The sequence below is a fragment of the Sitophilus oryzae genome, unplaced genomic scaffold (genome assembly GCF_002938485.1).
Source record: "Sitophilus oryzae breed Bouriz unplaced genomic scaffold, Soryzae_2.0 scaffold_684_pilon_pilon, whole genome shotgun sequence".
In the NCBI taxonomy this organism is placed as follows: Eukaryota; Metazoa; Arthropoda; class Insecta; order Coleoptera; family Curculionidae; genus Sitophilus; species Sitophilus oryzae.
In genome coordinates, this window is record NW_022147289.1 from 782,550 (window position 1) to 796,343 (window position 13,794).

General features: G+C 34.5%; 1 protein-coding gene across 4 annotated transcripts; it reads right to left on the reverse strand.

The window, feature by feature from the left end:
- Positions 1-1,309: 1,309 nt before the first annotated feature.
- On the reverse strand, positions 1,310-13,722 carry LOC115888142 (clathrin light chain). Of its 4 annotated transcripts, XM_030907734.1 has the most exons (7): positions 13,267-13,722; positions 12,944-13,048; positions 12,333-12,374; positions 11,446-11,547; positions 6,299-6,410; positions 6,045-6,056; positions 1,310-1,586 (listed from the first exon to the last, which is right to left on the reverse strand). In XM_030907734.1, exons 1-7 carry the CDS (start codon positions 13,406-13,408, stop codon positions 1,403-1,405), a joined length of 699 nt encoding a protein of 232 aa, XP_030763594.1. In that variant the 5' UTR covers positions 13,409-13,722; the 3' UTR covers positions 1,310-1,402. The 4 variants fall into 4 exon arrangements, with proteins under 4 accessions (XP_030763594.1, XP_030763595.1, XP_030763596.1 ...); XM_030907735.1 differs by lacking the exon at positions 6,045-6,056 and having other exon boundaries at positions 13,267-13,715; XM_030907736.1 differs by lacking the exon at positions 12,333-12,374 and having other exon boundaries at positions 13,267-13,508.
- Between the last annotated feature and the right edge of the window lie 72 nt (positions 13,723-13,794).

Here is a 13,794-nt window from a genome sequence, read left to right on the forward strand (position 1 = left end):
AGGTCGATGAATGCAACATAAAGTTTAGACTGCTGCTCTTTTACTTTTTCTTGTAGTTGGCGGATGGAGAATATGGAATCGACGGTGCCGCGATTTTTTTAAGCAGAAGTTTTTGAGCAGTTTTTGGTTTTTTGAATGGTTCCATGAAGATTCTCTGTTGGAGGCTGGTGTGAACTGGCGAGTTTCCCCTTTTCTGGAAATCTTTTTGCCCTTTTTTTTCTTAACTTTCTACGACCTTTTATAGTGAAACTTTTTTAATAAAACTTACACAACGATTACGTTTAGTAATTTATAATTGCTGATATTTATTTTACGGTTAAATAACATAAATTTATTGTATATTTTTTTAAATTACTTTTTCCTATTCATTTTCAAACTGGAATTTCACTCTATTTAATTACTAATAAATGTACATGTTTTTGATTAAATTTTGGTGTTTTAATTTCAGATATATCGTTACAGAACATCTTTAGCCTGTGGTAATTTGCTTAATTTTTTAAATATCATATCTTTGCTTAAATTAAGTGGTGTCCATGCAAAAACAATTACATGAACCTACACCTATTGTTCACCAGACGAAGAGCAGACGTACGCTGCGGTTTTCTTTTTAGTTTTTAACATCCTTTTTACATAATTTTTTTAACCTTTTAAAAAGTCGCCGCAGTGTTTGCACCACACATGACTTTGCAACCCATTGTAATTCAGGATCAGAAATAAGTTAATTCCTTCGCCATTTTGTCAAAGGCAACGATAAATGTAAAAAAATCGATGTTTATTGGTATTTTATAAAAACTTTATTTTTAAAATAGAACAAACTATATTTTGTACTGTAAGCAAACAGAGTTTAGTTTAATCTTTGTTGTTTTATTAAGCACCTCCTTATACCAACACATATCTATACTTTCTGATAAAATCTTGTTTTTATTTTTGAAAATAACACAACACTTGTTTTTTGCACATTTAATTAGAGGCGTCATTAAAAGTATCATAACCTATCTGCAATAAAAATAAATGAGTGAAAAATAATGTAAAATAATGCAACAAAATATTTTTTTCTCAGTTTTATTCATCAATATAACTTCTATTTTTAAATACATTATTCCTAAATTTATTTTTCTTTAGTTTCCTACAACAATAAAAAAAGGATCTTAAACGTTACAATCTTCTTGTCCTTTATAAACCAATAAAAAATGTACATCTGTAATATAAAGAACCAAATAACACAGAAAGGTGATAAACTTAAGCTATATAATATAAAATCCAGGTTAGTTAATATAAGAAAAAAACTTTAAAAAAGAAATGGATATAGGCTTATCTTCTGAACCTTTTTCATAACATCTTCCATTTGTATAAATAATTACTTTAATCCAATTTATCTATTAATGTTAGTACGATTCTTGTTCTAAGCCTTGTTTTTGATTTGGACAGGATTCTGCTTCATCTGAAGAATGAGAGAACGCATGCGCGAAACGTCTTTGCTGCCAGGTTTAGCTTTCGGGTTGAAATCGCAAAGTTTGGCGATTCTTTCCCACTCCGTTCCAGGTTGGATCTCGTCGTCTTCGGCTACAAACTGTTTCTCCGCATTTCTAGAATAATCCAAGAGTTATCATATACAGTGTGTCCAAAAAAAGCCAGGCAAACACTACAAGATGATATGAGCAGTTGAAAAACAGAGTCAAGATTCAATCGTACCTATCGTTCATGAATTTTGGTTGCCTGTAATGCAAAAAAAGTAAAATATCTAAGAACTATCTCAGTTTATACTGCCAGTACATTAGAATTTTTTAGCACCTAAAGCTGTAGAAGCAATAAATATACCTTTTCTCTTTCTAAACCAGGACAAATATGACACAGTACGTTTAGAAACTAATCTGTCCTATGAAGAGCTTAACTAGAGTGTTTTTGAAAATTCTGATACTATCAGATATATTTCTTAACATGTTAAACCATTATATTATCTTATTAACATTTGTAAGACATAGATACAGTTTTTTTAAATATATTTTTTTATTTAGATGAAGACTTATTTTAGATTATGCACTAATAGTCTCAATCAATTGAAAGCCAGAATGGTCCAAGTCAAAAAATTCAAAAATACAAAATAAACAGACAAAAAATACCATCTACACACACCGGAAAAATCTAGGGATATCATTTTATTAAAGTTAAAAATAAATGTTTTGAATAAACAACCACATATATTTGTCGGCCGATTCTTTCTACTTCGATTGAAACGAAGTAGAAAGACTAGTAGACACTAGTTATTTCTAAATTTGGAATATTTGCAGAAGTGTTTGTGCATTTTTTGTCAAATGTATAAAAAGCACCTAGCATCAATTGTTTGAATTTAACCTGTACTGGCTATGTTTTTATGATAACTGGCCAAAATTCATTCAAATAACGTTTAGTATTAAACGACATTATGGAGCGTAGACATCTTAACAGAGACGAAATGCTAAGAGCCATGGGTATGCTTGAAGCTGGAATGCGCCAAATCGACGTAGCTAGAGCATTAAATACAACGCAAAGTGTAATATCGCGATTAAGTGCACGCTACCGTGAAAGTGGTGATGTTGCTGAAACGCACACAGGGCGACATTGCATTACTACCCCTCAGCAAGATCATTTTTTACAATTAAATGCTCGACGCCGACCGACTTTTACAACACCAGAGCTTAGTTTAGTTCTCCAGGAAACAGATAATGTAACCGTTAGTCCTGACACTGTTCGCAATAGATTAAGAGAGGTCAACTTAAGAAGCAGACGCCCCTGGAGAGCTCAACCCTTAACGAGAGGAAATCGAGAAGTACGAGATTTGTTCAGGTCGAATGAACAATGGGCCAATGTTCTCTTCACAGATGAGTCACGCTTTGGAATTCATCCGGATTCGAGAAGGCTTAGGGTATGAAGAGAAACGGGAAATTTTATTCGGTTGGATCATGTTCAGGAAGTGCACCCTTATCAAGGTGGAACAGTTATGGTCTGGGGAGGAGTCCAGTTAGGCCGAAAAACCGATCTCGTTTTTCTTGAAAGGTTTCTAACAGGAATCACATATCGTGATTTAATTTTTGAGCCTGTCGTGTTACCATATGCCAATGATTTTGGGAGAAACTTCATTCTCATGCATGACAATGCACAGCCTCATACAGCCAGAGTGGTAAGTGAGTTTATCAATGCTCATCAATTAAGCATCTTATCCTGGCCGGCACAATCTCCTGACCTCAACCCCATCGAGCACGTATGGGACGCGGTCCAAAGAGGAATTTTGAGAATGGGTATGCCTCGTGAAACTCGTAGGGATCTGGTTCGGGCCGTGAATCCAGCGTGGCACGCTGTACCTCAAGAAGAGATCGACAACCTGATCAGAAGCATGGAGAGACGATGTAGGACTGTAATGAACAGTAGAGGAGGCCTTTATTAAGTAAAAATGGTTTTATCTTCTTTTTTTTAATTCACAGTTTAGAATAAAAAAAAATGTGTATTTTTTTTTGAGTTCAATAAAAATCAAGGTAAATTTGAAAAATTCAGTAAATTTCGCATTTTTATTTCCAATACGTCCTGTAAACTATTTGTTTATTTTAATTTTATTATATCAGAAATGCAAATAATAAAATTACTGATGATGGCTGGATAAAATTGTAATATCCCTAGACTTTTCCGGTGTGTGTACTTTTATGCAAACATTTTTTTTGGTTTGGTCCCATTTTGTTACAATACCAAAGTTACAATGTTAATATCTTATGTATTTTACAGTAAGTCGTTAACTTTGAAGCCATATATCTCAAAACTACATTTTTTACTTAGACCACTCTGGTTTTCAATGGCTCATATGTGAAAAAAAGAGGTGAAATATTTGTTGATATAAATTATTGTTTTTTGTAAATTTTTGTTTGATATAAATTATTCGTTTTAGGACGTGTAAAAAACTGACAGAAAATACATTTTGCCTACAATTTAAATAGCTTGGTAGATTTACGGATTTTGGGTACAGTACGTTAATAATACGGATTTTCTATCATTAAACAGTTTAATATAATGTTAAATGATTAAACAAAGAACGCCGTCAGAGTTGGCTTGGAAATGAAGTAATAACGACAATAAAAACGACTTTTTCGCTTAAAAACAAATCGTATTTTAAATTTCAATCTAGAGTGCCATGGCTATGTTACAAACACTAATTTTTAATCAAGGAGCCGTGGAAAAATAATTTTGATCGTCTATAATGTGTTTCGTGTTTTGTCCTGGCCAGTTTAGAAACGCGCAAATCGTATTTTTAATCAATCTCAATTTTTTCAAACGAAACAAGAGTGGCTCATTAGCAAATTTGGAAAAATCATTTTTTTACGAATAATTTGGTACCACAATTTCAAATAGACCAGATGCGAATATGTCAAAAGTTGACATATGATAATATGTCACTCTATTCAGAGTGTAATTTTCTATCGAATAAAGTAGAAATATACTGAAAGTGCCATTTAAAAATGAAAAGTTGCAGTAATTTCCGGTGAAACAGGAAGTGACTAAAAACAACTGAATACGTCAATCAATCCTAATTTATGTCATATACTAACATACCAAATTTCGTTTTTTTTATCTGAAAAAAAAGTTATAGGGGTGAGCAACTTTTGCGACGTACACGGTATACATCTAAGTTCTTTATAAGTTGGTATAATCTGTCAAACAAAAGAATATATATGAAAGTGACAGTTGTTGACTGCCACGTTAATCCAAAATTATTTATTTTCCTGCCAAATTTTCTCATTTCTATCAAATCCTTCACTCTCTGGCTGGACAGATCTATACAATCACTACTTTCTAGAAAAATCTATTTCAGTAGTTTCAAGGAACATAAATATAATGGGCGCGTTCAGGGACGGTCAGCGGCTGAGTGGCTGAGTAAGCAATTTCCCTAAACGGTCTATTCTCACGAACAGCAACAGTCAGCCGCTGTGCAAAATTCTCAGCGGTAAATATTTAGGCTGAGACAAGTCAGCCTTAATCTATTTCCTTATCTGTGGTCAACTAATGTAAAATAACTTTAATTTTCTCAGTTTATTGTTTACTTTTTATGGTTTGTTGAGGTTTGTAGTCAATCGTAGTTAATCGAATCTTTAAAAAATAGGAGATTTTTGTTGCCAAAAAAAGTTACAAAGCGGTAGGTTAATCTAAAACGTTCGAAAAAGACTTGTAAATAAAGATCGAAAAAGTTAAAGAAATAAAGAAAATTCAACTTGATTTCCATCTCATGTCGAATTTTCTAAATACAATGAAATTAAGAAAAAATACTCCTTTCTGAAAAAATCTAAATCAGCATAAATAACTTTTGATTGTAATCATAATACCATCTGATCGAAAAAAATGCGCCTAGTTGGCTTATAAATAACGATCGATAATATTCCCTATATAAGTTTACATATAAAGTAACAGCTCTCTTCACCTCCACATCAACCCTGACGTCGTTTTTTTATTGTAGGATATTTACACCTTCAGTAATTTTATTTCTACCAGGCCATCGAAAAAAAAAATGCGTAAAAGGTGACTTGGTCGAACTGCCAGTTCCTGTTATTTTAAGTTGTTTTGTTTAGGTGTATAGGTAAAATTATTTTTATAAACAGTTATTTCTTAGAAATTTAATGCTTAATACTGCATTGTCAAATAATATATTTTCAATTATTAAATGATCAGCCAGTAATAATAATTCTTTTTTCAAAATAATTTTTATTCTAAAGACTAAAGATCGATTATAGGCCGATTTGACGAAGACGATTTATTTATATTTCTCTCAAATTTTTATAGTAGACAGAGAGCGCATGAGACAGCTACTGTTTCTTGTTCTTTCTGCTGCTTTGTGCCGTTTAGGGAATATCGTAAGCTGCTGGTCAGCGAAATTCTACGCTGAATGTCAGCGGCTGTGTTCCGACTATCATGGTAAAACAACACTCACAATAAAAATGATATTTTCATTATTTTAATTTTGATGGTACCATAACTTTATAGAAACATTAACAATACATCAACCCAATAAATATTCAAAATCCACTTACTTTGCTGCGTCCCTGTTAAGTTGGTTAGAAAAACAAAAATATAGTTGTTAGTATATTAAATACGTTGATGATTTACAGAATAATTAGTTAGTTCATATAAAAAAGTAATTAAAATAAACTAATTAAATTAAGAGTTATTAAATCACTACTACACAAAATAATACATAAATGGTTAAGATGATAATATTAACCCTTCAAAGATATTTTTTAAAAAAGGCATATAAAAAGTGTTATGTTCATAAATACACACTTACCTATTGGCTGCTTTAGTTTTTGCAATTATTTCCTCGTGATTCTTGTACCAATCCTCCAGTTCTTTCTTAGCTATCTCTCTCAGTTCTTCTTTTTTCTTCTCTTCTTCTCTATCTAAAAATAATATGAATACATACGTACAATAAATCAAATAGAACAAATAATTTGACCATTTAAAACTGTTAGACCGGGTGCGTCTCAAAAGTGGCTCACCCCTATAACTTTTTTATTTTTTCAGATAAAAAAAAACCCGATTTGGTATGTTAGTATATGACATAAATTAGGATTGGTTGACGTATTCAATTGTTTTTGGTCACTTTCTGTTTTCCCGGAAATGATTACAACTGTTTTTTGCCCATTTTTAAACGGCACCCTCGGTATTTTTATACTGTCAAGAAAAATGGCGCATCCGCCAGAAATTAAAAATGTATTACTGGTTGCCTGCACAACCGCAACGTATCCGCCAGAAATTAAAAGACTTTTTCAGGCGCCATCTTTTAGTCAAGTCGAGAAGTAAGGGAATCAGACAATAGAATTGTCTGGTATGAAGAAGTACGCTTTCCGAGAATTGGGGAAATTTCGAGAAGCAGTCAATAGAGTATATAAGCCGGAGCCATCGACAACTGAGACAGTTTTGAAATTTGAATATACCGCGTGGAAATTGAAAATCGGACAATTTGGTGAAGGAATCTTATAAATAGTTAGTTTGTTGTGTGTTATAAGTTAGTAATTGTGTATAAAGTGAGAAAATAAATTCGTTAAGTATTTTATCGTGAGTTTAAATTAGTGGACCCACGGAATCCGTAACAATTGGTGTCGGAAGTGCGATTCAAGAGGATTTTAAGAAGAAATTAAGTGGATTGGAAGATTTTTAGACCGAATTGGAGTATTTTTATGGTTGGTACAAGGGAGCAAGCGAAGAAAATGGAGGAAGTAAGCAAATTATTGGGCGATTTTATGGAGAATATGAGAAGAGAGAAGGCAGAAGAACAAGAAAGACTACGTAAAGAACGAGAAGAAGAGCGAGCCCGACTAGAAAAAGAGAAAGAAGAGGAACAAGACCGCCTACAGAAAATACTTAGGGAAAATCAAGAAAAAATGTTAGAAGGTTTAGAAGCGCGTCAAAAGAAAGAAAAACAAGAAGAACAGGACCGGCTTGAGAAAATAATAGGAAATTTGGAAATTCGTTTGGAGGAGCGACGTCATAGAGAAAGACAAGAAGAACAGGACCGTGTTCAGAAAATTCTAGAAAATCAAGAAATTAGACAAGAACGGTTGGAGAAAATTGTTGAAGATTTAGAAGTACGTCGCCAGAAGGACAAAAATTGAAGATCAAGACCGCATGCAGAAAAGTCTCGAAAATTCGGAACGAAGACAAGAGGCCCACTTCCAAGAAGTCGTAGAAGATCTGGAGGAGCGCCTTCAACAGAAAATGGAAAAATTAGAGATGGACATACAGAAGACCAAGGCACATGCAAGGACACCTGGCGTCTTTGGAACAGCGAACCTTAAGGCCCCGACCTACGATGGACAAACGACATGGACAATGTACCACCGTCAGTTTGAGGCAGCCGCCGCTGCCAACGGATGGACTGACCAGGAGAAAGCAGCGGCACTTGTCATCGCGCTGCGCGGCCCTGCCCTGGAACTGCTGCAAACTATTCCTGCAGCCCAACAGCAGGAATACGAAACCTTGGTTGCTGCATTGGACAGAAGATATGGCGATCAACATCGACGTCAACTTTACCAGGCACAGATCAAGACACGCCTGCAGAGGTCCGGAGAGAGTCTGCAGGAATTCGAAGCAGACTTACGTCGCCTGGTACACCTAGCGTATCCAGAAGCACCGGAAGGATTTAGGGAAGAACTGGCTGCTCAGTGCTTTATCAGCGGACTGAGGGACAATGAATTACAGAGGGCGCTGCAAATATCGCGATTTTCTACCAGCAGCGAAGTACTCGTCAGGGCGCTGGAAATAGAAGCTGCATTTAGCGCCATTCCTAAACAGAAGATAGGCTCGGTAACGGTTGAGGAACAGCCAATAAGTTCTCACATACGTTTGGAGGAGATGTGTAAGAAAGTCGACAAACTATGTGAGCTACTAATAAACAAGGGAGTCAACAACACCCAGACAGAGAATCAAAGAAGATTCCAGGATATGAGGTGCTATGGATGCGGCAGGAATGGCCACATCAAACGAGATTGTCGCATCCAAATGCGATTCCATTCACCATCCAGAGAACATCGGCACATTGGAAGATCCCAGGACGTAAGTTGCTATAGATGTGGCAGGAATGGCCACATAAAACGGGATTGTCGCATCCAAATGCGATTCCATTCACCATCCAGAGAACATCGGCACATCGGAAGATCCCAGGACATAAGTTGCTATAGATGTGGCAGGAATGGCCACATCAAACGGGATTGCCGCGTCCAAATGCGATTCCGTTTACCATCGAGAGAACATAGGCACCAGGAAATCAACACTAATGAGCGAGTATTGGCTGAAGAAAACAGAGCCCTTAGGATGTTTTCCGTTAGGAGTCTAGGAAAAACCGCTGACAGTTTGGTGATCAACGGGAAGGTCAATGGTAGAAGAATTCGAATGACTGTGGACACAGGCGCTATGGTATCGTTGGTGCGGACTAACTCGGTACAAGGATTGAAGATGATGCCTCTTAGAAGAAGAGTGTATTTTACGTACAGTTACGGGGGAAATGGCCGTTGTACGGGGAGAGGCTTTCATGGAATTGGAGTTAGGGAATTTGAAGTTTTGGCATAGCGTTTTGGTGGCTGACATTGAAGATGATTTTATCATGGGTATGGATGTGATCAGTCAACATGGTTTTTCGTTTGATCGCCATAGAAACATCCTGAAAATCGGAAATGAGGAATTTTCTGTATCTAAAGAGAAGAGACCAGGAAATATGGAAGAAAGATCATCGAAAATTGTGATGATACCTGGTGATACCAAGAAGACTGTGTTCGGGAAACTAGAGAAAACCGCTGGTGCCGTGTAGGACGGGTACAAATTATCGACAACGAGCCAGATCGACGACGAGCTACTTTGGGCAAGAAAATGAAACATCGCGAAAGCACTATCAGAGTAAGGAATTTTAAACTGAGAACTGACGAACAATGGACGACGATACAGTTGAGGAAAGATCAAATGGAAGATCCAGACATCGGAGCAATACTACGGCTCAAGGAAGGTAACGGCGAGAGACCACCGTGGCAGGATATTGCGGACAGAGGGCTCGTTTTCAAAGCTCTCTGGGCTCAGTGGAATTCACTGGTGATTGAGAATGGATTGATAAAGCGCACGTGGGAAAGTGCGGATGGCAGGACAGTAACAACTCAGTTACTGGTACCAAGGAAGAAAGTCACCCAGGTATTGGAAGAAATTCACGGTGGTAAAACTGGAGCCCATCTTGGAGTAAACAAGACCTTGAGTAAGCTGAGAGACCGTTTTTACTGGGTGGATTATTGCGAAGATGTTAAGAAATGGTGTCAACGTTGTAAGATTTGCGCAGCTAGACAAAGACCAAGTACTCGATCTGGGGAAGAAATGGAACAGGATAGCGTTGGACTGTCGTTCGAAAGAATCGCTAGGAAGGAAAGATTATTGGACATTCATAAGGCCGTTAGAAGTAAGATTGCGCTAGCCAGTGACCGGATGAAAGCTCATTACGACCTCAGAGCTAATTCTACGGGATTTCAACAGGACGATAGGGTATGGTTGTATAACCCACAGCGCAAGAAAGGAAGGTCCCCAAAGTTAACTCCAGCATGGGAAGGTCCTTATACAGTCATCAAGAGGATAAATGATGTTGTGTACCGGATTCAACGCAGCCCTAGAAGTAAGATGAAAGTAGTTCATCTGGATCGATTGAAGAGATACCAGACAGGAAACCTTGATCGGGACGATCAAATTTGAGAAGGGGGCAATGTCAAGAAAAATGGCGCATCCGCCAGAAATTAAAAGACTTTTTCAGGCGCCATCTTTTAGTCAAGTCGAGAAGTAAGGGAATCAGACAATAGAATTGTCTGGTATGAAGAAGTACGCTTTCCGAGAATTGGGGAAATTTCGAGAAGCAGTCAATAGAGTATATAAGCCGGAGCCATCGACAACTGAGACAGTTTTTTGAAATTTGAATATACCGCGTGGAAATTGAAAATCGGACAATTTGGTGAAGGAATCTTATAAATAGTTAGTTTGTTGTGTGTTATAAGTTAGTAATTGTGTATAAAGTGAGAAAATAAATTCGTTAAGTATTTTATCGTGAGTTTAAATTAGTGGACCCACGGAATCCGTAACAATACTTTATTCGATAGAAAATGACATTCTGAATAGAATGACATATCATATGTCAATTTTTGACATTCTCGCTTATTAAAAATTTGTATTTTAAAATTGAATTTAGAGTGCCAAGGCTATGTTAAAAACACTAATTCTTAATCAAGACCCCTTGGAAAAATAGATTTATCGTATAATGTTTTTAGTGTCTTGTCCTGCCCAGTTAAAAAATGCTCAAATCGTATTTTTAATCATATCTCAATTTTTTCAAATGGAATGAGGGTGGCTCATTAGTATATTATTTGGAAAAGGCATTCTTTTACGAATAATTTGATACCACACATTTCGTATTTTGAGTCAAATTTTCGTTACAAACCGCAAGTTATAATCTTAAATAAACCTTATGGGAGTTTTATTTTCTATTGAATAAATTCAGAGTTTTATTTTCTATTAAAGTAAAAAAATACCGATGGTGCCATTTAAAAATCAAAAGTTGTACTCATTTCCGGTGAAACAGGAAGTGACCGAAAACAATTGAATACGTCAATCAATCCAAATTTATGTCATATACTAATATACCAAATCTCGTTTTTTTATCTAAAAAATAAAAAAGTTATAGGGGTGAACCGCTTATGAGACGCACCCGGTATCGGGTATATCATAACAATATAATCCTATATTCTTTGACAATATTAAAAAGCTGTGAAAGGTTTCAAGCGTTTCAAGTTGAGTAAGTAAAAGCAAATAGTAAGCATTACAATTTCAAAAAACAATTATTAAATTTTAAACACTTTGTTACACTAGATACCAAAGTCATATACAAAACAAACAAAAAAATGGTCAATAAATTACCTTTTTCTTCTAATCTTTTAACCTGTTCTTCACGCCATTTTTTGATAGTTTCAGGTTCCTCTCTAGGCTGGTGAAGTGACACTGGTGGTGATATTCCACTACCTAAAATTATTACCTAAAGTTAGTAATAATTTCAACAAACTAAGATACATACAAAACCATTAATAGACATAAATCACTATTATAAGTATTTACCCATTAATCATTACTAAAAATATTTATTTACACACTACAGTTTATTATTTTAAATAGTGTTATTAGTACAAATTGTAATTTAACTGATGCTTAATATTGGAAACTAAATAAATTTGCTATTACTAGCTTACTTATAAATGAAAATATCTGTTGAAGATAAAAAAACTATTGAATTTGAAATCCATGGACAACAAAACCAACAAAAATGACAATATTATAAAATATCGTATATTAATATGAATTCTTTAAATGCTTATCAACTTTGTGGTATAGTGTTACTCATTGGTATAATAAAAAAAAAACGTTACAGTGGGCTTGGAAATGAAGATCGCTGTTATTTTATATTAAAATTAGATAGTACATTTTCAAGCCAACTTTTTTTTTCGATTATAGGGTATATTTTAGGGGAGATATTATCACACAGAATGTTAAGTTTAGGTGTTCTCTTGTAGATTTAAAAATTTTGTATTTAAGCAAAGAGCACTTGAGCAACTTTTTATTAGATTTTGTTTAATATAGTGGTAATATTCCGAAAAAAATATATACAATCATAAACCTTTCACAAAGTTTCACATTACTTTCAAATAAATTCACTGCAAGTAAAATATTAAATAAAAAAGTCTTCGGAAGTAAAAAATTGTTAAAATTATTCATAAGTATCTAAAAAAAACAGCACAAAACACAAAGCTTACCAAAATCTTGGTACTCTTGTACACTGTCTACACCAAATACATCTAATAAAATAGAAACAGATAAGTACACCAGTAAAAATGCAATACACTATATCATGCTAATAATGCATCAAACTACCACATTTATTAAATACAACAGTATCTACTATTTCTTTAAAACTGCTTTCCTTCAAGTACTCTACGTAATTTTAAAGTTCTTAAAAAGTTCTATAAATCTTTAAATAATTGAGTTTGAAGTAGACGTAAACCACCTAGACCTTCAAGAAAAGCAGCTAAACAGACTAATTATTAAAATATTCACTGCAGTATTTATTTACAATAAAAATTCCTAGGTACTGCCTGTCAAATAAAAAAATATATGGATGGTAGGGATAGCTGTCCGTCATTTTAATTTAAAAGTACAATCATTAATTTATCTGTAATTTTTTTCATCTGTTGAAACCATATATTCTTTCACTAGACAGAGAGACTATAGTTTAAGAAAAAATGTATTAATGTGCAGTTGAATATAATATAATGTACAAAAAATAAATATAAAATAATATCTATAAGACAAGAATATATCTAACAGAGCAGAGCAAAAACTATAATGTGTGTTCTGTGTTACTTACCATTATATGTCTCTTTCTTATCAAAGTCGATATCCTGTTCCTTCTTTATTTCCTGATCGAAATTCTCAACCATTTCGAAACTTCCAGCTGAGTTGCTTGGGTCGTCTTCACATGTAAAGCAAAGAAAAAACAATAAGCAAAAAAATAAAATGGGATGGGATTAAAATAAGCCTATAAGTCTCACGAACTGGGCATATTAAAATAAACACAAAAAACAAGGAGTAACAAATAGTTCCAAAATGCAGGACGTAATCTATGTGACACATAATCATAAGAAATATAATATCGTGCAACAGAGGCAGCCTACGCCCCCTGAAATTTACCTCCGTTCGCAAGGGTGGACGAAACAACTGCTGCAGGTTTAACTTCATCTTCCAAACCGGCCAATTCGTCTTGTTCCCTGGCTAAAAATTCCGCCGCGGGGTCTACGTCTCCTTGATCGAAATTGTCGCCAAAACCCGACATTTTTCTTAAAGTAGAGAAGTTGTTTTTGCAAAGAAAATGTTAAATTATAATCTCAAACAGCAGCAAGATGACAAATCGTATAAACAAATGACGTTGACATTTGACGTGTCTTCCAAACATTTCCCAGAAATTCGCTGACGTCGGTCGATAGCGACCTTGGTAGTAGTTCAAATTAAAATTAATAAATGTTTATAAATAATTTATGTTAGAACATTTTTAGAAATAAATTCAAATATACAGATTAAAAGATGTAACATATACCTATAATAACATTATTAAACAAACTTATATTACATTTATTACAAATTAGACACATTGGCATCATATATATTTTAATTGAAAATGCCTACGACTTAACTCGTACTAACTTCATGTCGTCTGATGTC

Excerpts from the sequence above, each read along its gene's own strand:
- LOC115888142 (XM_030907734.1), bottom strand. The coding sequence starts at position 13,408 with ATGTCGGGTTTTGGCGACAATTTCGATCAAGGAGACGTAGACCCCGCG. Across the intron at positions 13,049-13,266 it reads GTCCACCCTTGCGAACGGAG|ACGACCCAAGCAACTCAGCT; the intron begins GTAAATTTCAGG and ends TTACATGTGAAG. Across the intron at positions 12,375-12,943 it reads TAAGAAAGAGACATATAATG|ATGTATTTGGTGTAGACAGT; the intron begins GTAAGTAACACA and ends CTATTTTATTAG.